The sequence below is a fragment of the Lepidochelys kempii genome, chromosome 5, assembly GCF_965140265.1.
Source record: "Lepidochelys kempii isolate rLepKem1 chromosome 5, rLepKem1.hap2, whole genome shotgun sequence".
Taxonomy (NCBI): Eukaryota; Metazoa; Chordata; order Testudines; family Cheloniidae; genus Lepidochelys; species Lepidochelys kempii.
The window spans coordinates 19495801-19523618 of NC_133260.1; the positions used below are offsets into that span (position 1 = coordinate 19495801).

Genomic DNA, 27818 nt, shown 5'->3' on the forward strand with positions numbered 1-27818 from the left:
GCATCAAAATTAGGCTACTGGACTTTTTAGTGTTAAACTCTTTGACAGGTGTTCAAATATTAGGATGATGGTTGTAGAGAAAACCCAGATGGAAAAACAGATACTTGTACTGATATTTTTGTTTGTCTTTCATGGATTTTTTTTTAAATTTTATGAGCTGAAATAATGGTAGATCTGGTTCTCACATTATTTCCTGTGACCTTTTATATAAAGTACTGAGATATTCAAGTATGAATACCAAGCTTTTCGGTTTATGCCTTTTCACTTTATCTAGATTTTTGTGGGTGCTACGTGTAGCCCTTCCATAATAGCAGAAGCTATGGTTTTCAAAAGTATATTGCAAAAGTAGTTTGAAAAAGGGAAAATACTTTTATAGAATAACAAAATATCTCAAAAGAACCTATTCTGTGAAAGCACATGGAGGTATCTAGAACAGAAGCCTCTTTTCTATTAAGATTTTGGTTTAGCGGAACTAGAATATAGATTCAAACATCCCGAAAGAGATGTGTATGTGTGGTGGCATTTGATGGTTTTTCGGTGTCTTTTTTTTTTTTTTTTTTTAAGATTCACATTTTGTTTTCTGTTAAAGCTAACATGAAACTGCCTGAAAAGTTAAGACATTATTAACTTTCTAAAACTAGAACTTGATTAAAGGAAAAAGGTCACTTAGTCTTCTGGTGCATTCATCATGTTTCTACCTTTGATTTAAAAAAAACCCAACCCAACCCAACCCACTTTCGTCCTCTGAAATCTGTCAAGAAAAACAATTAAACCCATGCATTCTCAATTTTCTCGATAGTTGAAAAATATAATTATAGTTCATTGACATACAGGCAAAGGCCAGGGTGTGTAACAAGTTCACTGAATTCAACAGTTGTTCCAACTAGCCCATGATTCGCAGATTTAAAATACTGGCACTTTAAGTTAGGTGGCCTTTGGCAAGTCTCTGTCTTTCTTTGTATTTTATTATATGTGCGGTGTTTAATGTAGACTGGTAAATATCACTGGACCATATCATGCTATGATATTTACGCAGAACCCCCACTGGCTTGAATGGAGATCCTGCTTAAAAACTGGTGGCAAATAAGGTCCATTGTATGTATCCTGTAGCTATCAACAAACAACAACAAAAATACATTTACTGTTTTCACACTCTTTGTTTCTAGGAAGTGTTTTTGAAAGTAATTATGCTTCTGTGTTTAAGATGCCTATTTCATGGATGTGAAAATGTATTAAATTTCATTTGGCAGTTATCCAATCCTTGTTAATAATATCTCCTGAGATATGTGTCTCCAAAACAGGCTTTAGACCTAAGCTACTCCTCCACTATCATTCTGGAAGTGCATGGTTAGAGCTTTGTCAGTCCAGGAACAGCTAGTTAATGGAACTGATATGTAACTTACCTAACCTCACCTTCATGAAAGTGTTATTAATAAGTGAATTGTTTGCAAAAGGATAGTGTCACCTTAGCTGTTGAATATGAATAGCTATATGTCTTTGATTTTCAAAATACTGATCTTTAAACTACAGGTGTATGATGTATGATCAGAACCTTAAACTTGGAAATAAAATCTAAACAGAGGTCACAAACAAACCTAAGTGTGGATATATAGGTAGATTAGCTAGATATTTGTTTTTCAGCAAACACAAAGAGAAAAGTTGACATGTTCTCACTGTAATTAGATACCCACTGACAAAGAAAACTGCTTTGGTATCTTTGAATTGTAATCTCCCCATGAAATATCAATTACACCTGACGGTTCAAGAGTGCTAGATTCCAGTTTTAATTATCTTGTCAATATCTCCATCATATCAAAAGAAAGGAAACTTATTTTCTCTAAAATGAAGGAACACTATTTAAACCAAAAGTGCATCTATAAAAGTGAGAAACAGCCATACAAACATTACTTTGATTGCTCACAGATGGGCATTTGCAGTTCATGAATTGCAGGTAGCAGACAAAAGCTGAAAAACTACCCCTTTGTTTACAGTTAACTCTTTCCATACTGAGACACAGCACTTCAGACAATTCATATTAACATATAACTCAGAAAGAATTTGACAAATTCTACTCTGAAAACAAAGATGCAAAGGGAATACTAACAGGTATTTTCTAATGCTTACAAATTCAGGAAGTTCAATTGAATGATTTCCCATCTCAGGATCACAGCTACATATCGCAATTAGGAAGAGTTTAGTTCAAACAGCCAAAGTCATGAATGAATTTAACGAGCAACTACCTTGGTACCTTTACAAATATGATGGCCTTGTGTTATCCAATTAGATAAATAAAAACATGTGGCAAGCAAGTTGTAAAGTTATGCATGTTAACATGTGTTTAATATTGTCAAAATTTATAAGTTTGACAGAAAGCAGATTTGCGTAAAGCCCTTATAAACCTCAACTGCTATATTACAAAGGGAACAACACAGGCCACTTTGACACAAATGGTCTCTCACTCTATGTGCGCATTATTGGTCCAAATTATTCACTCTTATTTTAGGGCACTGAAGTCTTTCATCTCCATGCTATACAATAATAATTTCCATATGACCAGTGGCTCGGCAATAAATAAGATCAAAAGAAAAAGAAAGGATTTTTATTTAAAAAAAAAAAAGACATTAAGGGTGCCATTAAATCAGGAAAAACAGCGAAGTTCAACATTTTTTTAATACAGGAAAGAGTACCAAAGAATACTAAGCAGCTTTCCAAATACCTTATGAAAAGGCATTTTGCGAGCAAGTCATATGCAAAATCCATTTAAACGTAGACAAAAGTAGCAAAGCTGAAGTTCAGTATTTATATATATAAAAAGAGTGCCACGTCTTAAGTAGAGGCAGGGAGGCAGTCTGAACAAAACAGTGGCTTTCATGTTATGTACTGTATGATAGAATGCTGCATGGCAGCGCTCCATGCATTTCTCTATAGTCTTTCTGTTCTATTTAATGGAGGTAGGCTTGGGTAATCCAGTGTTTCTGAGGGAATCACAACATTGCTCAACTCTAACACATGAGCTCTGCAAAAGGAAGTTTTATTTGGCATTACACATGGACTGGAAGTGAAGAGCCAACTTCCCAAACAAATTTTCTTCTAGTGCTTCAAAAATTACAGTGTTAATCTCCAGTCCCAAACAGCTGTTAATAATCTGTGATTCTAAAGAGAGGAGATGTGTTTTCTTAATTCTTTCTGCCTATAGATACTTTAAGTACACAACGATTCTACATGTTTTAGCTTTTGCTTTTTAAAGACTAATTTAGGTGCTTATCTCATTGGTACGATTTGCTCAGTCTCTATTCATGCTCCAGTATAAGTACCTAGTGAGCATTAATTCAATGTTCTGGTCCTCCACACTTAAACAGCATTTCTTTCATACTAGGGGAGACAACTGAAGTATTTTAAAAGAAATCAACCAGTTGCAAACTACTATGGAGAGAAGTGGGTTGCCATGGCCACTGAAGTGAAGTCCGTGAAATAATCCTTATGATTTCTTTCCTACAGGGATGACTATTCATTTAAGTATTGGCGAAAATCCAGAATACAAAAGGTTCTAAAACTACAGGATTAGGAATATTAACTCTCCTTCATTTATCTGTGAGTGAAAAACATAGTAAACAAATCAGCAAACTTAGATAAGTTTTATTTCCTTTTGATACCATATTCCATTCTAATAGGAAATATCCTCCAAAAGATTATGTGGCTAAATCGGTCTCTGCTGCTTTCTTTCCCACTTGTTCCCAAGCACCTGCTTTAATGGTGACCTCAGCTCTACACCTCAAGTTTCAGACATTTCACAAAACAGCTTTTTAAACAAAAGCCAGCTGTTTCTCATCTAGACTACAGGGGAAACAAAAATCAGGGCAGCTTAGGGGAACGTTATCCAGAGACTACCATTCTCCAATAACTTTCACACACACTCGGTTTCACAATAGATCCGTCCATGTGTGGAAACCAAGGAGCTAGCTAATGCTAAATTAAAACTTGGAAACCAAATACTACGATTTTAACAATACACCTAATTAACTCGTTTAAAATGAATGAAGTCATTGTGTCAGGACAATGTTTTTGAAAAAGGGTGTCATTTTAAATAATAATTAATGGATTTTTTGCTGATTAAAACCAACAGTGTACTTCAAAAATGGTATTAAGAATATGATGGAGGCTATAATTTACATGAAATTAGGAATGTCAACCAATTAGAAAGAACATGAATGTTATATAAAAGGGTTACACTGCTGCTTGTTTTACAAGCTTTTAGTCCAATAAGGCTGTTTTGTCCAGTTTTCTCAATTATTAGCATACCTTTGTTTTTTGTTTTGTTTTTTTTTAAATTGCAACTATGATAAAAATTAAAGCAGGAGAGATTTTAATGAACAAATAAAAAAAGCCAAATCTTGTCTTTTAAATAATGCCAAGTTGCTTGACTCTTTGTTTTTATATGAATGACATAACTGAATTACTTCATGAGTTGCTATTTTAATTTCTAGCGGTGGAAAATTCCATACGTTAATATAATTTGGATGTTAAAAAAAATATAAATGAACATATCCTCTTCCTGTGGACCTTTGTGTGAAGCATGGAAGCAAGCTGATGGACTTCTAAGGAGTGTCTTAAAAAAACTGCATACCAGTTTTTGTTATATAATGGTTATAATCAATCCAGTTGTACACTGCTACAAAAGAAATGTGCCTCTTTTATGATTTCTGTATAAAAGCTAGCATATAAATGCATTTTACAAAATTGTATTTCAAATGTTAAAAAAACCCTCTACAATCTACATCATCTCTACAATGATGATGGAACTGACCAAAACCAGGAAATTAAGGGCAACAACACAGGCTTAGCTGATCTACTTGTGGTGGGAGTAGGAGCAGATACAATACAAACAAACTAACTTTGGAGTTTCTGTCTTGACTTGGAATTTCCTAACTTCTGTTATTTTCATAACTGCCATTACTGTGACACAAATATTATGACCAGCTATGGGTATGAGATGCTTACTCTCATCATTTGCATACCACTACATACAAATACTCTTCCAGTGAAATGATATTTCTTAGCAATATTGCATGTCTGACCTCTGAGAACAAACTCAACTCTTTTTAGTGCATAGAGGTGTTTTGTGTGTGCTTCGCAAGCCACACGACCTTCACTTTAATTATTATGGCTCCAATACTGGAAATGCTTGCGCATGTGCTTAACTTTCCTATCACAAATAGTCCCAATGAGACTACTCATGATAGTAAAGTTAAGCACATTTCTGTTTGCAGGATTGAAGTCTAAACCTTTATTAAGTATGGCAGGTTGTAAATATTAACTTAGTCAAGATTGCAAAATAGTTTGTTGCTGGTGTGTCAAGTTAAAGAGATATTTAGATTCAAGTACCCTTACTGTATATTTAGGTTCACGTAAACACACACCAAGTCACTTTAGAAGGCATACTTATCTGTTACATTAGTTTTTGGCATATCTATTAGAGCTGGGTGAATAACTGAATTTTAGGTTCAGTGGCTGAACAAACGAAAAAAAGAAAAAAATTAGTTTTGTTTGATTTTTTTAAAGCTTTTAAAAATAAAACTGAAGTGAAATTTGAAACAAAAAGTCAGTTTCAAATTGAATAGCTAAACATTTCATGTCAAAAATCCCTCAGAATGAACTGTTTTGATTTTTCTTGGAATTTTGTTTCTGACCAAAATAATTTAGCAAATTCAATGCAAATTTGCAAAATGTTTCTGTTGACCCAAATCTGCCTGTTTCAGTGAAAAAACAGTTTCATCTGAAAAATTTCACTCAGTTCTTATGTCTATTGTACGTATTCTGCTATGTATATACTGTACCTCCTAAAAGCTTCCATTTGTATGTCTGAATTTGTGCTGGGTGTATTTTATTTATATAGATACATAAAACTAATTCAGTGTAATATCCTTTTTAGATCAAAAGTAGTTTATTGGGGTTTTTATAAAGGTAACATTTTGACTTCTTGTCATGGTATTCTGTATTTCCTGCACTTCAATCCTGACAAATTTAATATTTGTACTTTGTAATTATGATAAAAATTACTATAGTTAATTCACTTTTATAGTAGCTTATGTTAGTGGTTGTCAAAGTGCAATTCAAATAAATATTAAATCAGAACTCTATAATTCTACCCATTTTACATTGTACCCAAGTACAAGAAAGTTAAGGCTTGATTCTGCCACTCTTATTCAAGCTGAGCAGTTCCTTACTTTGAGTATGGCCCTATCGTACTATTCAGTAAAAGACTGGCAGAATTGGTCTCTAAGTAACTTATCCAGAATCACTCAGCAAATCAGCAGCAATGGAAGTTAGCAATCCTCCTGACTCCCAGTGTAAGTGGGATTAGGAATTTGGGAGTATGGAGCTCCCATACCTTAATTAATTTACTAATTTGTTGCTGCCCTGAGACAATATATGCCAAGTCTGCGCATGGTGTGAATTTTAGTGTACCCCAGCTGCCTAATATGAAAGGAGAAATTAGAAACAAGGACCCCACCAACTGTAGAAATCCAAGGGGACGATTCATGTACTTAAAGCTGCGCATGTGCTTGATGCTTTGTTGGATTGGGACTTTAAGGAAACACTGTAGTGACAGAGTGAAATACATGAACTTCCCATTAGATGTGTCATCCGTCTCTCTTAAGAAAACAAGTAATTGCGGTGGGACAAATTTTGCTCTCAGCTCCACAGCTGTAAATCTGGAGCAATTCCACAGAAATGAAAGGAGGCAATTCATATTTACAATAGCGGAGTGGGGAGCAGAATCTGACCCAGTCTCATATTATTTTTGCCTGGGGACCAGATTCATACTTGTCCAATATAGCACAGAATTGTGGAGGATATCTGATAAGGAAGACCTGCTGGAAACTAACAGAGACTCTGGGCTAAATCTCAAGTTACCCTAGCATACTCCAAGTTTGAAACCAACAAATGAAGGTGTACAGTGGGCAAAGAAACTTCCACCAGCACATTCTGTACAAGTTTCCGGTCCATACCTCCCACTGCTACTTTATTTACTGCAGCTGGCCAAAGTTTTATAGCCTGTTTCATGTATTAAAATTCAAATGTGGAAAACATTACCAGTATCCTCCTCAAATTTTTTTTAAAAAATTTTCCCCCTTCAACTTCCTTTTCAGAGTGGAATGTATCAAATGGTCAAAGGCTAACTTAAGACTGACTCTATTCAAAAACTATTTCCTTTGTTCTTATGTTTTTACTTCAAAATTCATACCAGTTTTCCAAAAAAAATTACCAGGCTTGATTCTTTCATACAAGTTACAGTTTCAGACAGTGACTAATACACTTTGTGCACTAGCAGACTTGTTTTTTTCAGAAAGTTAAATGTGGAGAGCGAGAGACAGAAATTTGCCCTTCTTGTTTTTAGAACTAGCCATGTTGTCGAAGTGCCACATCTTTTGTTTGAGTTGCCCTGTTCAGTATATTTTGTTTATGAGATTACTCATTGTTTTCTAAACTTCAGAAAAGAAGCAAGCAGAAGCTTGTCTTCAATAGCAGAAATGACAAGGTACTATGCAGCAGTTCATAATCAAATCGAATCAAATTTTGAAAGAGTGCCTACTCTTTCCTAAAACAGATACATAAGAGAAGAAATTCAAGGGTCAGATACTTCCTAAAAGCTATATACGAACAGTTTAATTGTTTGCTATTCTTTTTGTTCCAAATCTAAACTTCACCTACATCTGGTATTTAAGAGACGACTATATATTTATGGAACAAACTGTCTCTGAAGTGATGCCCTGGGTGCATGTTGCATCAGTTTAACATATGCAAAGTGAACAAAGCTACAAAAATTAAACCCTTTTCTCTTGATTGAGAGCAGATATGCAGAAACGGTTGTAAGTCACAGATCTGGCTTTTAATAAAGCCAGATTTTTTCATTAAAAGCAGTATTGTTTAAACATTTGGTGGGAAATAGCGTTGTACAAACTAAAAATCTTAGATTATATGTATCCCAAGTGTATTTAACACATTACCTGAGGCCAAGCTAAATTACAACCTAGAATTTCCTTTTGTGAATTCCCAGCAACTGCCACAGAGAGCAAAACAATGTCTGGGTTCATGCTATTTTTACAGGGGAGAGGGAAGAGAGATGGATTTAGCTGGGATGCTGAAAAGTCTTTTTTCTACCTTTTGGAGCCTGCTGGCAGACTATTTTAAGTCAGGTTTCAGAGTAGCAGCCGTGTTAGTCTGTATCCGCAAAAAGAAAAGGAGTACTTGTGGCACCTTAGAGACTAACAAATTTATTTGAGCATAAGCTTTCGTGAGCTACAGCTTGATGAAGTGAGCTGTAGCTCATGAAAGCTCATGCTCATATAAATTTGTTAGTCTCTAAGGTGCCACAAGTACTCCTTTTATTTTAAGTCAGCATTTTTTGAAATCTATAAATAGCACTGGCCCAATTGTAGCTTTTAACAATGCTTCACCCATGACAGCTACTTTTAACTTTAGTTTTAGGATGAGGAAGAGCCAACCATTAGATTGACCACTGCCAGGAGAAACATATTTTAAAATGAACCAACAGAGAAACATTAACAACAAGTAATAGTAAATAGCAGTAAATTACATTCATATCGAGCATTTCATCCCAAGTGGTTTACAAGCTACTTGGAAACAGCAGCACTGATTTGTACTTATTAAATTTTACTCAAAGTACTGTATCGTAGTCCGCTGAATACCCCTCTCGGCATTTGTTTGGTCAAGGACATAAGGAGAAAACCCCTTCTCATACAAAAAAGACATGGGATCTTTAAGGTCCACATTGATGACAGGCTCAGTTTTTAAGGTCTCACACACAGTAAAGTGTATAAGACTAAATAAGTAACTGCATTCCAGGGATCAAAGCAAGAGCTGACTCTCCCAGGATATCCTGGGTGTTTAGAATCTGATAGAAGGGATGACCTAGTGATCTGTTACAGTGGTTGATGGCATCATTTGCTACAAAAATACCAGCAAAGTTTCTACCCTTCACAGTGAGAACTTCTGCGGTGATTGCACAGGAACATTAGAATTGCCTTAGTAGATTAGAGCACAGTGGTCCATCTAGTCCAGTGTTCTGTCTCCGATGATAGTGGTTAATACCAGATGGTTTAGAGGAAGGTGCAAGAGACCTTGGAATGGACAACAATGGAGTTTCTATACAGGAAATTTTCCCCTGACCTGTGTCAGTAGTTGGTTTATGCCCTGTGGCATGAGAGTTCACATTTTTTCTAAATATTGTATTTAATCTTATTTAAAGCAATGCTGGATGTTCTAATTATCCATATAATGTCCATTCCTATTCTGAATGCTACTAAGCTATTGGCCTCCATTACATCTTGCACCAATGAATGTCACAGGTTGTCAATTACCTTACTTTCTGTTTTATTGAATATCCCATTCTTTAATTATAAGAAAGGATGAATTGGACTACTAGATTTACCTTGCTTACTATACATTATTTTATATACCTCTAGCCTTCCCTCTCTTATATATGTCCTTTCTAAACAAAACCACCACTATCTGTTCAATGTCTCATCATATGGAAATATTTCCATGCTTCCAAGCATTTTTGTAGCCTGCCTTTGAATCTCCTCTAATTCTACTATATCCTTTTTGAGATAGGGTAACCAGAAGTGAACACAAAACTCCAAATGAAAGCATACCCATGACTTATATAATGACATTATAACATTTTCAGTATTATTTTATATCACATTCCTTTTGCTGTCTTAACATTTTGTTTGCTTTTTTTTTTACCACTCCTGTACACTGAGCTGGGATTTCCATTGAACTGTCAACAGTGATGGTCAAGCCTTTTTCCTGAGTGGTTACAGTTAACTGAGAAATAGTAATGCATATGAGTATTTCAAATTATTCCTTCTAATATGCAATACCTTACACTTGCCAAACCTGAATTTCATGTGTTATCATGTTGCCCATTAACCCAGTTTGGTCAGTTCCCCTTGAAGTTCCTCACACTCTTCTCTAATCTTGACTAAACTAAATAATTTGAATCATCTGCAAACGACATCTGCCCCTTTTCCAGATCAGTGATACTGAACATTACTCCTAGAATGGAATGTTGGGGTACCATAAGTTTTATCCTTTAATCATGTTGAAAATTGGCCATTTAATCCTACTCCTCATTTGCTGTTTCTGATCCAGTTTCCAATCTATGAGTTCACTGTATGATTACTTAATTTCTTTCACAGCGTCTTGTGAAGAATTTGTTTTGGGTTTTTGCAGCTCCAAATATGCACATCAGCTTCTTCTCCTTTGTCTACTATTTTGTTGACATTTTCAGAGAAATCAAACAGATCAGAGAGGCATGATTTTTCTTTACAGAGGCACAGGAACTACAAGATATTTTCCTTTGTAAGGTGCCAGACGCCCATCATCAAAAAAATATATAGCATAAGAAGATATTGCCCTCAAAAGAGAAAAATCAGAAACTATAACAGGAAAATTAGGACTAATTCTGCAATGATAATGCTAAGTGGTATTTATTCATGCATGTAACTATACTGTAAGATCACTCATGTGAGAAAGTACTACTCAACATGACAAAAACTCATAGAATGAGGCCCTCAGTAAGGTGGACAAGTATGGTATTCTCCAAGTATAGAGAAGGCCTGATACTCTGATGTGGGATATTTAATCCAATGTGAAAGCCACTAGTGATCACATATGATCCCAATTCACAAAAAGCATGTTAGCACATACTTAAGCATGTACTTAATTCCCATTGCTTAAGTGTTATCTTATATATGAATTGTAGCCATCTATGTTGCTGCAGACATATGGGCATATGCTAAATTGGGCACAGGTATGGATTACGACAGTAATGCCAAAGCCTACAGGTCTTAAGCCTGTAAAAACAATAGTTTAACCAAACTAATTAAGACCTAAAGATGGGACATAAGTAACAAACTCATAAACAACCCTATATCACAAAAGGTCACAAAAGATAGAGTGATGTTATAAGTCAGCGTTGTTAAACCGCACACAGGTAACCACAAAATGCCAGTTTATACCAGCTTTAGATATTTTAAATTAGGAACATCAGCAGACAACAAGAACGCCATGACATGTAATTGACATATGCCTTAATAAGCTTGATGTAAAAGGCCTCGTAACCAACTGAAGAAGGGCATGCCAACGATAGTTGGGTGAGGAAATACCGATAAAGAAAAGGGTCTGAAACCCATACTGAATATGCATTAAGCATAGTGAGGATCAGCATAACACATTATAAAAGCTGTATCCTGGCCTACTTGACCTGCGGTGATGCCAGGAAGACATCCACTGGTGACGATGAGGACGATTATGACTGATACTTTGGGTTTCTCCTCAAGGGATAGTGTGAGTAATGCAAATACTAGATGTTCCATTGTGTTCTCTTTCACCAGACTGCAATGTGTGTATTGTTGTTTGGATGGCTAATAAAAGTAATTATTACAAAAAGAGCACTGTGTTGTCCCTTTTGTGCACTATGGGGGCCCCCTTTCTATTGATAACCGCTCTGCTATTGTTGATCTTGGACAGAACTCTCACAATTTAAGTAGGTGCAAACCCTCCTATTGGGATGGGTAATTAGTTAAGTAACCCATAACTACAGATAAGGCTACAGGATGCATTTCGGAGGATGGGTCTTGAGCAGAAGTTTCACGCTAAACATAGTTGTTTTTTTTAAAAAGGAATAGGAAAATAAAAAGGGAAGAGAGAGAATTCAGGATTTGTGCAAAGTCCTAAAAAAAGCAGTGCATTTATACTCACTCAAATTGAAATGGAAAGGCAAAAAGTAGTAAAGGAAAAAACCTTGAAGATTCCTCTCCGATATACTTATTGGCTAATGGATAGGAGAAAGATGGTATACTATTCATACACTTGTCAGCCAACTAAATCTCTCAAACAATCCAGACTATTTTAGAAAGGATCTTTAATGAGGCTGGATGCCAGAGGACAGCAGCTTTTTGTTAATGGCAGCCTCACATCAGTCAGTCTTAAAGAATACAGTTTTTACTGTCATGAGCAAAATGTACACAATAAACACAATATGTGCTGCAAACATATACAGTGTACATTTAAAAATGTCTCATAGTACTATAAAACCTCGCACAAATTAATTTGATATTTTTGTCATAAACCTGAAAATATCTGCAGCATTAGCACAAGTAGAAAGACTGATAATAACATTTAAAAGCCTGCAAACCAGTTCAGAAATTCTAATTACTAGACTGTTTTTAAACCTGCACTGTCATTTAATCTCCATAGCTTACCATTAGTGAATGTCTATTGGCTGAAAGAAGGCCTGTCCCATATCCTGACCCAAGACCTCCCATTGCTCCATTGTGAGAAGGCCCTATTAATCCATGCATGTCGCTATGACTACCAGGCATGGCTGTTGAAGGCCCCACTGCGTGGTTCCGGAGAACATGAATAGCATCGTCCAGTCTTTCCAAACGGTCTTCAATCCGGCTTTGCTGTTTGTTTATGAAAAACAAATCAAGAGAACCATCAGCAAATGTGAAGGGCCATTTAACATTTGAGACAAAACACACACAGATTAGGTATGCCACATACTGTATTGCTAGCTGGCGTATGTGTGTGTGTGGGGGGGGGGGGGGAGGAGGAGAGGATGTGTAACTGAAAACAGTTCCTTTTATTTCTTCCCCTTTTTAACAAAAGTGATTTTTTTTCCCTAGGGAAATAATTAAACTAGCATTCTAGGGAATTAGAAAGAATTTAACACAAGCACAGCTTTCATTTTCATGGGCAAAACAGGTTCAATGATTCCTCATGAACATAATCATTACTGTACATATGTTGCCCTCTGTGATTTTTGAAAAGTTGTAGTGTTACCTTAAGCAAAAAGAATATACATCTAACTTATATCACTCTCTGACAAGGCCTATTCTCCCTATGTAATCAAAGAATTACGAACAAAAAGTTAGAAAGAACCTGTTAAGGCCATATAGTCCCATCTCCACAATTACTGAAATGTTCCCTATAACTGTGAATCCTAAAACTACTTTTAAAGCATTGTTGGTAAGAGCACTAATAAATACACCTCCTTACAAGTTTAGAGCTCTGCAGCCTGTACGAGACATGTAAAAGATCATAAAACAGAGAGGTACTGAACTGTTAGTGGCGGCAGCATTTGTTCTAGCGTAACTCATCCCTCTCTAAAACAAAACCTTATACTCAACCTCCCTCCAGGAGGAGAGGGAGCTGCCCATGCTACCACTAGAATTCTCCCTAAATCTGAACCATAAACAGCAGCAATGTTGACTTTAAAGAAATCTGATTGCTGCTTTACTGGATAACTTCCTTCCAATATCACCTTTCTTTTAGAAAAATAGTGCCATGTTGTTGGCAAGTATAGGAAGAGGAGAAGCAATGGACTCAGAAATAATACATTGTATTTTGCTGTATAGTGTCCTTCATGCAAGGAGTCCATACAATTTTACAGAGATAAGGATTATTATCCTCATTTTACAAATGAGGAAACTGAGGCACACATGGTGAACTATTTGCCCAAGGTCACAGAGCATCAGTGACAGAGTTAGGGATACAACTCAAATCCCCTCTTCACATTACTACTAGGTCACACTGTCTCCTCTGGCACGTCATATCTGATAAGTGGATGCCTCAAATTTCTTGTTCTTCAACAAGATATGGGAGGGGAAGGTGAAAGGGCCAGCCCCAAAAAAGTTAACTTTATTGCTACAAAAATAATTCTTCACTCATTTCAGATCTCTGAAGCATACAGGTTCCAGAAACACTGCCACTCTATACTCACAACTACACACCACAGCAAGCTGCGATAAGCCAGAAAGCATCCGGCAATGAATCATGATACACATATTTGTATTGGGCCAGATATTGCAGTCCTTGCTAATTCCTGACTAAGGGAAACTTCCCATTGAAGTCAGATAGACTTTTCCATGATTCAGTATTAGATGATTATTTATTTTGCCTTCAGAAACGCTCTGCTTTTTTATACTGAGACATTTTTGATCTTTAGCATTATTATATAGCACCCAAAAGGTACTAGATGTTTGAAAGAAATATAATGAGACAACTCTTTCCTTACTATCTAGACAGACAACAAACAAAAAAGAATGGGATAAATAATCTAGACTTTTCAAAAACCTTGCCCATTTGTCCCTAATATGTTTCCAGCTGGCCCCCAACTCTTATCTAATCTCTCCATATAAAACATCTTATTTATTTATTTATTTATTTATTATCCTCTCTCTTGTGCTAGCCATAATTACCACCCAATTCTTGCCAATTCATCCATCATATTAAGCCTACAATACTTTGAAACACATCACATAGAATCTGAAAGTATTATTTATCCCTCTACTGCACTTTCCCACCGTAAATAAAAGTAACCTGATTCATAACACTCACACCCTGTCCTACTTCATAGCAACCACTTACTTTTCTCCCTGATATCCCTTCAAGCAATCCCTCCTGGCTGTAACCAAATCCCTCCTTTTGTAATTATCTTTTTTCATTCTGGAATGTTTCAACAATACATTATCAAACACGACATCCTAGTCAATAACAGTTAATATCAAAATATCACAAATCAAAGGATTGGGCCCTCACGTTACTAACTTAGCAACAATCAAATAGTGTAAACATCCAAGGGCACAGTAATCACTAACAAAATGCAAACCTGTGTGAGAAGTGTGGATGAAAAATGGAAAGAACAGCATGGAAAATACTGAGGCAGAGGAGGTCTCTAATCAAAACATACCAAAGAGTGTAAGGGACCTTCATAATTGGGAGATGATGATGCTTGCCCTCCATTTCTAGACCAAACAGCTGTGCCTGCTAATAGTAAAATGGGAATTACCATTAGAACTATGCAAACAAAAATGTCTTTCAAACTTTCTGGACGGTTTTGTAGACATGTAAATGCTGTTTTCCAGATAGACTATAGGGCAGACATATGGACAACTTCCAAAATATACATGGATGAAAAAAAAAGGTATTTTTGTAGCGAAGCACGGAGACGCAGGCCACAAAGTTGCCCCAGGCTGATTCCTAACATAGAGGTTTTTATTGATTCGGCAGCTGTACCTAAGAAAGGCTCCAGCAGAAGGAAATGTCTCACTAGTAAAAGGAGAAGTAGCATTTTCAGAAGTGCTAAGAGGGGATTGCTAGACTTCTATGTAAATCCAGCACATACTAGCCCATTATCCTAGCTGTGGTTCAAGACATATTTGATGCCACTGAACAAATCATTCAATCACCAAACTAATGGATTTGGGTTTGTTTTTTTTTAAGAAACAGGATTAAAAAACAATAGCACTGTACGAATATCTAACTCTAAATTCAGTTACAACTTGTCATTCTACAGATGCTCTCATTTAACTGCTAAGATTTGCACTTTCTTAAGGCAGATGATATTATTTTGCACTTACAGAACTTAAAAGGAGCTAACAGCAAAACTCTTGGTTTATATTAGTTTACATCTGTTGAAGCAAATCTGTTTCTGCTGAAGGTTTAAGTGTGAAATATATAAGGTTTCAACTTTTGCAATATCATTTCTTTTAAACAAAGATGTGTCACTATTAAAGGGGCACACTAGACTTGAGGACAGAAATATTGGTTCAAATATTTTCCCCAGAAGGTTGTGTTTATGGCACTATGATCAGATCGTTTGTATTGTTAGTTCTTTTTTGTCTAAAACATATAATCTTTTGAATGCTCTTATGAAACGAGGCTGGGAATTCAAGGTGGAGCTATTAGGGTTTTAATCTTAAAATTGAAGTTAAGTGGCATTTACTGGGTTTAGAAGGGCAGGCCTTCTAAACCTTAGATTGATCTCGTGGCCTTTTCTAGCCTCTCAGTATGCCATATTGACAAAATGGTGTTAAATTTGATTATATCTGGCACATTCGCCACCGAATTCTGGTCTCCATAGATTTTCACTGTCTTTAACTTGTGACTTTGCCACATCATTGAATAGGACAATGAAAGACAATCAGGACTTTCATATTGTTTCTGACTGGCCCACTATATCGTGAAGCATAAACAGTTCAGTTCTCCTTTGAATATATGTCACTTATTTGTGTTGACTTTGACCCTTGGATCTTTCTATTTATCAAGTAAACTTTCTGGAAAGAAATTCAATCTATATTGCTTAACATATGATTGCTTTCCTCAACTTCAACTCAAATCTTTTCTTTATAGTACAAGACGGAAATGATGGTAAAGTCCCCTAAAAGAAATGTATCACATAGGGTGCTGTCTAGGGACAGGGACTGGTTCAGACAAATAAGGACTGTCTGTTGTCCTCCTAAACCCTTCATTGGGTCTTACTCCAGGATGGGGAGGGGGCTGGTCAAGGAGCTAGCCAATCCCCAAAGAAGGCCTGATGTTGGAGAAAGGCAGCAGTCCCCCCTCCCCCTTGGTGCATTTTTGGGAGACATGTTTGATTAATATTACCACAACCACAATACCTCACTTTCAATGGCAGGTGTTCTTGAGGAAGGGCTTCCTACCCCTCTCCAGGGGAACTTTTCTCATCAAGGAAAAGTTTGGGGACCTGCTAACTTTCTTCAGACAAAGCTTGCCTTCAGTTGTTGGCTGGCCAGCCCACTTCTCACTCCCATTAACCCTTTCACTGGAATCTTGTCTCTTCAAAAAGTACTTTGGGGTTTGTGCCTCCAAGATTGTTGAAGCACTGTGAAACCTCAGAGCATATAAGATCTAGCAGTTCTGGAGAAAGGGATAATCTCCTTGAGGGACAGATCATTCTTACTCCAGGATTTAACAATACTGTGCTACACTCAGGAGTATAAACTACAGTGTCTTTTAACATGTCTAAGTGAGATTGACAGGACCCACCCATATGAATTCCTTGGTCTCACAGGACCAAAGGCGGGAGCAGGATGCCTGATCAGCACTGAAACAGATCCAGTGCTGACTCCCCCAAGAAGCTAAGATAGGTAGGTTAGATCAAGAGCCTCTCAGATAGTTATATGGTGAGGGAGTATTTAAGGCTCTTGTGGGAAAGTCTCAAAGGTTCATATAACCTGAATTAGCTTCATATAGGTGTCTACAATTTCTGATGCTCATTAGAACTTAACTACCTCTGAACCTTTTCAGCTTAGCCCTTCACTAGTGCTAATATACGCCTCCCACACTGAAAATTCAGCTACTAGGGTTATTTAGAAATAAAACTATACCATCAAAATATCTGTATCTTTAGAATAAGGACATCCTCATTATCACCGTGTACTATAAATGAGTTAAGCTTACTATGGTTCTTTGCACACAGCCACATTTTACGGGCCAAGTTCTGGCAGGCACTTTGCTTAGGACCCTGAGGTCTTTGTCTACACAACAAAGAAAAACCTGCAGCTGGCCTGTGCCAGCTAATTTGGGCTTGTGGGGCTGTTTCATATCCGTCTAGACTCGGGCTTGAGCCTGAGCTCTGGGACCCTACCAACACAAAGGGTCCTAGAGCCCGAGCTTCAGCCTGAGCCTGGAAGTCTACACACTAATGAAACAGCACTGCAGCCCATGCTGCATAAGCTTGAGTCAGCTGGCATGGGTCAGCCACTGGTTTTTCTTTGCTGGGCAGACATACCCTGAGAGAAAACTCATGGCAAACAGAATGACTGAGGGAATATGGTTCCCCCAAAAGGTACAAAAAGACTACTGTGTAAAATCTTGGCAACTCCTTTCACAAAGTGGCCTGGCCTGTGAGCTAGGAGGTGTGGTCTAAATCCTTACACATGTCTACCCTCTCTCGGAACATTAGGAACAATCTGCACAAGGGTTTATGGGGGTTGCCTGGGGACAGAATATGGGTGTCTATTAACACTGCTTTTTTTGCAGCAGGTAAAGGCATCTATTTAAAAGTCATTATGACCCTCTCTTCGTGTTGACCAAAATATGTCTTTTATAAAGTATTTCCATTCATCTCAGTGAGTACAATAGTTGGCCTATATGGGCGTTGTATTTATAAGAAAATAGCCTGATGCTATTGTCTGGATGTAAATCACACATCCAGTTACAGCAGGAGTTTATTTAAATACCTCCTACCAAAAATATGTTGAAATGTTCAGTAAAATAGAATTGTAATAACAATACCTGAGAGAGAAGGGGGAGAACCAACAGGAGTTGAAGGATTTGATGAAAAGCTGTTGTTGGTGTGATCTGGAGAATAGATCTTTAAAAGATGATAAAGAATTAATCTAAAGCCATCACAAACTGATGCAGAAAGAAATATGGAATTCTTATGCATTCAGTCCATTTAAATGAAAGCAGGACAGGTTATAAAGCCTATTACTTTCATCTTAACTTTTTTTTAAATAAAGACAAAACTGTATTAGATGTAGGAAGCCAAACACTAGAATTCTATTAACTGAGACATCTTGATGGAAACAGACAGTTGCCAATTAAGAGATGGTTCTGATTGCTACAGGCTCTTTAAGGTACATGATGGTGGGAGTGTACGTTTTTATTTCACAGATTGCTTTAAGAATGAGCATTGTACAAAGCCTTACATTTCTGAAAATTATACTATGTAAAATTAAATCCTTTAGCAGCCCAAATAGATCAAAGGGAACAACGAACAGCATAGCTGCACAGCGGGTAATTTATAACAGCAAACACCACAGACCACTTGTCAATAACTATGATAAGACAAGACCAGGTGTACGACTTGAATGGGTGGGGTGTGCCATTTAACTGCTGCTTAGAGTCGGTGATATGCAGTACACTGAATCTGCACAATGGGGATTGCCCCTGTTAATCATGTATGCCATATACCAGGAATCATTTAAAAGTGGATTCTGTACTGTATCTGTCATTCCGGGCAACCTATTGTCTTATTTTTTCGTCTTTTTAATGAAACATCTGCAGAATATGCAAAAAAATTAACTCTCATGAGAACTCAGTGGAACCCACTCTGCCCAGAAAATAATTTACATTGGTCCTTATTAGAAAGTCAACACATGCAACAGTAACTGCACAGTGATAATGGAGGTGCAGCACTATTTCCCTTTACTTAGAACACGAAATGTGCCATATACCTCAGGGACCACTGTGAGGCAGCTGCTGGTTAATGCTGACTTTTTAATGGCGACCACTGTAATGGAATAGATGGAAACTAGGGTGGAAAATATAAAATCTGAAAGCAAAAGAAAATCTAGATGAATTCTGTTTACAGATCATTTGATAACACAGAACTAAATCTACCACTGATTTTTAGACAACCTCCCTCCCATTGTTTTTGATAAGTGAAGTGTGTGAAAGATTGAAGGACATGGCTCCTAGTCATTAAGTGCCCAAGAATGGTATAAGATTTCCAGTCATTAATTTCTTTTCTGTTATAAAATTAACTCTAAAACTTTTTTTAAACATAATTTCACATTGATCATTAAATATTTCAACTGATAGTAACTCAAAGCTGATGACCTCTGAGATCAAATCTCTCCTGTTTGCTGTTCATCTTCTTAAAATCCAGGCATCCATTGTTGATTAAAGTTCACACTTCAAAAATGGTAAACGTGTAAACCAAAGTAAATATTTCCTTACAGAGGCAAGTGCTTTCCCCAGTGCATCACCAGTCTGTGAGCTGCCTGCTGCCCCACTTCCTCTGTTTGCTGAAAAACAAAAGATTGAGTGTAAAAACAGGCTGTGAGACATCTGAGTTTTCTATTCCTGGTCCACTTAGTCATAATTTAATTGCATTATAATGCTAATTACATCACATTAATCTTTAATTGCCATCAATTTGTTTGCTAAGGTAGATATCAAACATATTCATATTACGATTTTGGTGACAAAATATAAACTTGACATCTTTGGGGGTTTTAAAATATACTGCATATTTGATACTACTTGACCATACGGCTTTATGTTTTCTCAATGAATGGCAGTCAATGGTAAAGAATAGTCAAATATATGAAGTTCATAACCAGATAAGCCAATGTAATATGCAGCCTTGTGCTCAAATATGGCTGCTTTTCTTTACCCTCTAATAAAGAATCATATTTTCTACCAATGAAAGCTTACCATATTTACATTCTAAATCATTCCAAATAAATACATTATGGCACTTCACAGCACCTTTCTTCTTCAAGAATCCCAAAGCACTTCTTAAAAAAGTATAAATGCTGTATATACACATTACATGCAAAACAATTGCATTAAAAACATTATGGTTGCAAAATCAAGCACTCAGAAGCTAGGAAATTCCTGAATTAAGGTTGCCTGTGCAACTGTAATTTGGCCCCTTAATGCATATGGATTATGATAACAGTCTTTAATTACATGATCACGTACTATTTTTCCCACAGTATTTCTGCCTCATTCAGTGCACAGGCTGGACATTACTCACTTAACGAGCAGCTATTGATTTTGTTTTCTCTTCATTCAATGTGTGGCCCTTTGCCTTGTTTACTGCAGGCTATTAGATCTTGCTCTGAAGAAAGAATTATTAATTTCCTCGTGGGATTTTCGACGGCATTCATCACTGCAATATCAGAATGCTTCACACATACTAATAAATTTATTTTTACAATGCTCCTGTGAGATGAGGGAGTATTATCCCCATTTTACAGAAGAGGAACTGAGGAATAGAGAGATAAAAGTCAAAAGTACCTGCGTTTTCAGTGTACTTAGCATTATATGGCACATATGTTCAAAACAAAACTCTGAAAGTCAGTGTACTTTAACAACAGCTGTGAGTGCTCAGCACTTCTAAAAATCAGACCCAGAAAATAAGGAACACACAATTAATGACCACTGTGGAAAATCTGATTTAAGTGAGTGGACTAGCATCACATAGGAACTATGTGGCATGGGCAAGAATAGAATCCAATTCTTCAGAGCAGCATTCAACTGCCTTAACTGTGACACCAGACATTTTCTTCACTCCCTCATTCGCTACATATCTTCAAACTTCTGCAAGAAATTAAGCAGCGTTTCTGCAAACAGCCTCATTCACTGCCTCATAACGCTGCTCCACCCACATAGCATGCCCAGCCCCGGCTGTTCTGTGCAGGGAAGGGGGAGGGGGAACTCCGTCTCTGTCCTCCCCTCAGTGATTTACCTCTCTTGCCAGCTGCCCAAAGGATGCATCTGAGCTGCTGAGGGAGTACTGGTGCAGCTTCTCTTTGCTTCCCCACAGAAGCCATTTTTTGCATGGAAGCAAAAGGAATCTGCGGGGGTTGGGGGTATTTTTCTGCTGCGCTGCAGTGCCGCAGAATTTCCCCAGGAGTAATGGTTACCTCAGTTCTATGGTCATTGGCTCTGCCATCATGCCTGCACCCTAGCCTCTCTAGCATTAACTTCAGCACAAACTTCCCATTGGAATTCTATCAGGTTAGAAGGTGATCATGCTTCAAAGGATCCCTCCAGTGCCATCCTTTTCAATCTCACAGATCTCCAGTGGTGTGTCATACCACTAGAGGGACTTTCATAGGCTACATGATGTAGAGACACTGCTTTCCTCATGCATCCTCTGCTCAGTTTCATGTCCATTGGTTCCCCTCATCCCACATAATGGAAGGGAACTTACAGACTTGTACTAGAAAATGTATGGGATATGCATTTAGTCATTATGCCAGATAGATAAAATAGGTAGCACAAGTTTTAAAACTCTAAGTATTTGCAATAGTTGAAATGTGTTTGCATCTACACTGCTCTACTATGAAAGGTGGGCAACTATCAGTAAAGCAGCAAAGTAAGAAATCCTCTAAAAAACACAATAGAGCAATTTTAAACTCATGCACCATACATAAATCTGATGGTTAAAGATAAACTTTCATATTAGAGGAAACGTGAGAAAAAGGGGATATTTAAACAAAACAGAGATAGCATTGCAAATTTTTGGAACTTTGCCTCACACTCACTCCCGTTGCTTGCTTATTCAGTGAAGTCATCAACATGTATTTATGACGTCAAATCTCACACCTAGGGAAACAACTGTGGCATGACAAAAACTGATCATGATGATTGCATCATGAGTAAATATGCCATAATCATGACTTCCCTGAAGGAGTAAATAAGAGGTACAGAAGGGCATTAGGGGAGTAAACCTTCATTTTAAACTAGATATGCATTGGATATTGTGTACCATCAGCAATCTGCTGTAGCCTAGGTTTTGTGGGGCAAGAGAGGATGGATCTTTTCACCCTCCCACGAGCAGCAAGATCACAAAAGTGAAGACTTCCTGCATCAAACACGAGCATCAGCCCCAATTTGTGATGCTTAATCTCCCTTATGAAGTGCGGCTTCTCCACCAGAAAAAGATCTCCTCTACCCAACTGGAGGCACAAGCGCTCCCAATGAAAAATGTTGATACTTACTTCCTTGTCATGTAACCTGACTCCACTACAAAACTTGAAAGCACTCTACATGGCTCCCTCTATCATCAGAGGAGTTGTTTCTGCCACCAAGAGGTTGAACCTCTTTCTGTACTGAAATCGCTTCCAGGAAAAAAAAGAGTACTTGGTGTGAACAAGAACAGTATTTTGAGTCTATTTTTCTTTTACAACATGGAAGGTATAATTAAAGTGGGAATATCATAGCTTGTATATTTTAACTTGACTAGGTAAGTGAATATCAAGTGAGAAGGAACTGCTCTGTATCTCAGTGTATAAGAGCATAGTGACAGCTCTGCCTCTATCACTGCAGTACCAAAAAATACAGCTCTGGTAATTAGCAAGTGTTCAAAAAAAGGTAAGAAATACACATGAAATGTTAACTCAGATATATCTGAATGTTTTCCCCAATGTTAAAGCCCTTTTCAAGGGCTAATGTCTTTAGCTGAAGGAGATTTAGATTAAATTAATTTAGAAATGTTTCTATAGTGTTGCTTGCACATACATTCTTGCTTGCTTTATTTTTTGGTAATATTTTTACTCATTATTGTACATGGGAAAAGTAAGCTTATAGGCCAACAGTAGTTTATTTGTGATCTCAGCTTAGTTTGAAATTAGGTCTGCAAAAAAATACAAAGTTTTATGATTTATTCCTCTGAATCACAGTGGAAAGTAGGAAGTTTTTACACTCACCGATAATAACAAAAAATGTAAAGTCAAAGAAATAGAAGACCTAGTGTTAATTAGAGATAAATGTTTAAGTAATGTAATGTAAATGCTGTAAATTCTAACCTAAAAGTTTGTAACTTGAATAATTTCAGACTGACATCTAGACACTGAGTCACATATTTCAGAAAGTGAACTATAAAACAAATCAAACCCTAAATACTCTGTTCTTTCTTTCTGGATTTTTTTGTTTTAAAGGAAGTGATTCTCTATTTCAAAAAAAGGCAATGAGAAACTCTTGTTTCATATCTTCACAGAGAATATGAACTCCAATAGTTTGCTGTCTCCCCATGTGTAGAAATCCCATTTGTTAACCGCAAAGAACCGTTTGCATATAAGGAGAGCCACAATATACTCAGAGCCACAATATACTATTCAGATTCTTTAGGAGAATTTAACCCAGTGATTCAGATTAAGGTTGCATATACAGATACAAAACTCTGACAAAGTTCTCAATATTACACTACTTATTGCTAAGAACAAAGGAATTCCCGCTATATACTACATGCAAGAACTTTGAAGACTAGCAGCTGTGAGAGATAGTAGAGGAAGTGAACAAGCTAAGGGAACTGACAGATAACTCTGCCCTAGAGATCAAACTGGACACATCCAGACTTTGAACTCGGATGTGTTCCTGAAAGAGAAGATTTCATAGTCTGAGAGTAAATATGATGTGTGTACACTACAACTGCTACAGTGGAACAACTGTAGCCTGGTAGCTACATTGCTGTAGTATAGACACTTGCTACAGTGATGGAAGGATTTCTTCCCCCACTGTAGTAAATCTTTGACAGGTGGTACCTAGGTCAACAGAAGAACTCCCCTGTCACCCTAGTGGTGTCTAATATAGGGTTTATGTTGGTTTAACTACATTGCTCAGCGGTGTGCAAAATTCACACCCTTGAGCAACGTAACTAAGTTGACCTAAGTGTTAGGTGTAGACCAGACCTGAGATTACTCTAAATAAATGGGCCTATTGTGTATTTCTTTCTATTTCTCAAATAAATTAGTATTTTATTTAAATGTAAACTAATCTTTCGTTTAGCTGTTATGATGATGTAAGTGCTGACTGAAAATTGTGGGTGACAAGAAGATCTCTAGCCTTAAGGGAGTAAGTGAAAACAGATATGGCTAATTTCTTTAGGAGTACATAAGGTCCTAATAAGAGGTTCAGTATGGTCTATGGTCTGACAGCAGCTGGGGGTCTGCTTAGCACACTGAGCCCCATGGACTTCAGGGGTAAAAGGACCAAGCCCACAGAGATTGTTTTGACAATCTCTAGATGTAGGACAGACACCAAATTGTACAAGAGGAAAGGAGCAGTTAACTCATGGCATCCCAGATAAGCAGGTGACCTGCATTATTGTTCTTTCTCTTTACTCCTTTTTCATTCATTAAAATATAAAGTAATTATTAACAATTTAATATATTACATATAATTAATTATACATTGAAGATATACATGAGGTAGGCTTATTTGTTTTGTTATGCAATGAAATTGGGATGCTTAAACAACTGGAATGTAACTCCAACTTTTGTAAAGAACCACCACTGGTATCTTAAGTGGTGCCTTACACAGAAGAACGCTATATGAAAAATAAGGAGGTGCACTAGGGCTATGCTTTGGGTGGAAAAGAAAAATTCCCTTAAGAATGTGTTTTCCCAGACATTTTGGGAAACAAACACTGGGGCTGATTCATTTATATGTGGATCCAAAACTAAAAGTACTGCCCTAATCTAGCAGAATAAAGCCACACTTGGTCAAGAATGCTTTCTGTTAGAAAACAAAACAAAACAAAGCACCTCATACAAATAAGACAAGCTCCTGCTCTAAATGGGAAAGCAGGGGGAAGAAGACAGGGAATGCTTATCCTTATGCCCCTGTTTTCATCCTTACACCTCCAACTCCATCTTAATGAGTGTACAAGCTTTAGAGTGCATACATTTTTCTAATATTCATTGGAACGTAAATTAATGCTCGTATTTATTGGTAGTACCAGTGTATACCTGAGAGTGCCCAAAACACACACTCTCTCGTATATTTAGGCTACATCCACACTGTGAACTAGGGATGTGATCGCCCTGCACATTTAAGCGGGGCATGGGTGTTTGGCAGGGGCGGGGGGCAGAGAGATGAAAACTGCTGCAAAAAGGGGACAGCGTGGTTGCTGACTCATCCCCTGGGAATGCAGGGTTTAAAAGGGCAGCTCGGCATCTAAAACCTTCCTTTTTACATGGACCAAGACTAAAGCAGAAGGACTTAAGAAAGAGGTGTTCATTAAAGGAACGAACCGGGGCCAGTTGGGGATTCCTATGATTGGTATGGCAAGGAGCCAACCCCCCATTCTAATAGCCCACCTTAACCCTCCTACGAGGGGGCTGGTGATGGATGGTAAGGTCCCAGCAATGGATTTGTTGGAGGGATCTGGAGGGAAAAAGAGGGGAAGCTGGTGGGAGCCCCTGAGGTATGGTATAGTCCCAGCAATGGATTTGATTGAGGGACCTGGATGGAAAAAGAGGGGGAGCTGGTAAAAGCCCTTTTGGTAATTACAGAATAAACACGGGGTTACCTGCACTGCACACTTTTATCTGCCGGGTAGTCCCAGACATCTAATAACAACATTGCAGCCTGATTAAACCACCACGTCAAATGTCTCCTGTCCTTCTTTTGGCATAGCCAGACAAGGATTCCCCTGCTCACATATCTATACACTACCTCTAATCAAGCTTGCATGAGTATAAACAGCAGCGTAGTTATGAGCTACACAAGTAGGGGTACACCAGCAGGGGAATCCCACCCCTAGTTTGTAGTGCACGTGTAGCCTTAGTCAAATCAGACTGGGATGGTCAGTACAGGGGTAGAAACGTGGATGTAAAGGTAGCAGAATGACAAGGAGGAGGAATGACGTGTGATGGAAGGCACGAGTACCTTCACAAAGCTTTCAATTTTAGTGTTTAGTGTTACTGTTGTTGCTAGGTGTCTATAATCATTAATAGGCCCAGAGGATGAAGGCATTCTGGACACCTGAGACCCGAGGATGGTAGGAGGCTCTCCCTGAACTTTAGAGGAGGATGGTTTGTTTGAAATATTTGTTGTCTGGGCTTCACTGGCGGAAATAGTTAAATGACTCTGAACCTGAATAAAGGGTTAGATTCAGTTAGCATGATGGACAAAAAATTGAGCCAGTTCTTATTTTCCCCAAATTAGACTGATTTGAATACAAATATCAATCTCAGCATGCAGCCCTAACATGCATGTAAGTTGCTAATAGATTGCTAAGTGACAGCACAACTTCACTGGTGTTTCCTTGCCCTGCCAGCAATAAAGGCCATTGCCTAGATTGGTAGGAAGCTGGTGCTATTGCAGTCTGAGAGGCTGAAGAGATTGATGGAAATGCTATAGGCCATGGCTTTTGACTCTCTGTTTGAGGGAGGCAGAGCTCCTTTGATACTGTGACCAAGTTTAGGTGGGATGAAGGAGAAAATGCCTGCTTGGAAGCTTAGGACTCCTCTACTTTACAACTCGATTTGAAAATGAATAGCAAATATTATTGCTCTAATTTTGAGCTATACTTCTACTTAACATACCTCTGCTAATATAATAAAGAGAATATGAAAGGCTTTTTCTAACCCAGTGACGGATGGATTCATGGTGTGGGTTCCCAACTATTCTGAAGAATACACCGGACCCTCGCTAGAGGGCGCATCTATATAGCGAGAATTCGCATAGAACGCGGTCGCGGCCATGGATCCCAAATTTAATTACTTTAATTGCAATTCATTTTAACATGGTCCCCGCTATAACGCAGTACCACACATGGATCCCAAATCTCGGGTTCTAGCGAGGGTCCGGAGTATATATATATATCCAATGTTACATTTAACTCCTTAGAAACCTCTCAGCAAGCTCCTGTAGGAACAATCCTGTATGGGCAGTGGGATGTACAAGATGATGAAGTAGTTCTTTTCCATTTCTAACTCCTGTGATTCAGATTGAAAATCTTGAATTCTTTGAATAAATTCCCAGGCACCTGTATCTCAATAGCTATAATTAAATCTAGAACACCTAGTCAATATAACTGACAGGACACTGGATGCACATCTATAATAAAGCATTCCATTAAAATATCCAGACTTCTTACACTAGAAACCAAACTTATAAAACCATGCTCTTTTTGATTGGACAGTACTTAATATGAAGGTAGAATGGAAGTTATGATTTTGTGTAGAAGGAAATCTTAGCTCAACTCGATATTTATAGTTGATGGACTTCCCAAACTATGAAATATTGACATTATTGGAAAAAATTCATATTCCTCTTGAGCTATGTGACTGTACATCATTTCACTATATCTGGAAGCTTTACAATCTTGTAAAAAAATAAAACGCAGTATTATGTGACTGCTCTAATAGCAAAATTACTGTGAAACCAAGGTCTTAAGGGGAAACACACACAAAATTTCTGTTACAAAACTGTATATTGCAATGCATCATGTAATAAAAACATGTCATTAGAAGTCAAAGTAGCAAGGAGGATTAATACATGAATCAGACAGATATTCTGAAGTAATCTTTTGCATATACTATATTAAATCTATCTTAATAACTGGTTGCTTAAAAATTGCATAGCTCAGGACCTTTGAAAAACACATTGGCAATACTATGCATAGGGTTAAACATCACTTCTAGTCAATGTTGTCATGTATTCTATTCAGA

The 27818-nt window shown here is 37.4% G+C and overlaps 1 protein-coding gene across 16 annotated transcripts in view; it reads right to left on the bottom strand.

Annotated features, from left to right (window-relative positions):
• TCF4 (transcription factor 4) overlaps positions 1–27818 on the bottom strand; it is a 315108-nt gene that overhangs the window by 16073 nt on the left and 271217 nt on the right. For 15 of the 16 annotated variants that reach the window (XM_073343585.1, XM_073343588.1, XM_073343590.1 and 12 more), the window contains 4 exons: positions 19585–19652; positions 18136–18214; positions 14786–14862; positions 12294–12497 (listed from right to left, as the gene is read on the bottom strand). In XM_073343585.1, the coding sequence (XP_073199686.1) occupies positions 12294–12497; positions 14786–14862; positions 18136–18214; positions 19585–19652 (428 nt within the window). The remainder of the gene's footprint in view (positions 1–12293; positions 12498–14785; positions 14863–18135; positions 18215–19584; positions 19653–27818) is intronic. The other variant, XM_073343592.1, reaches the window with a different exon arrangement.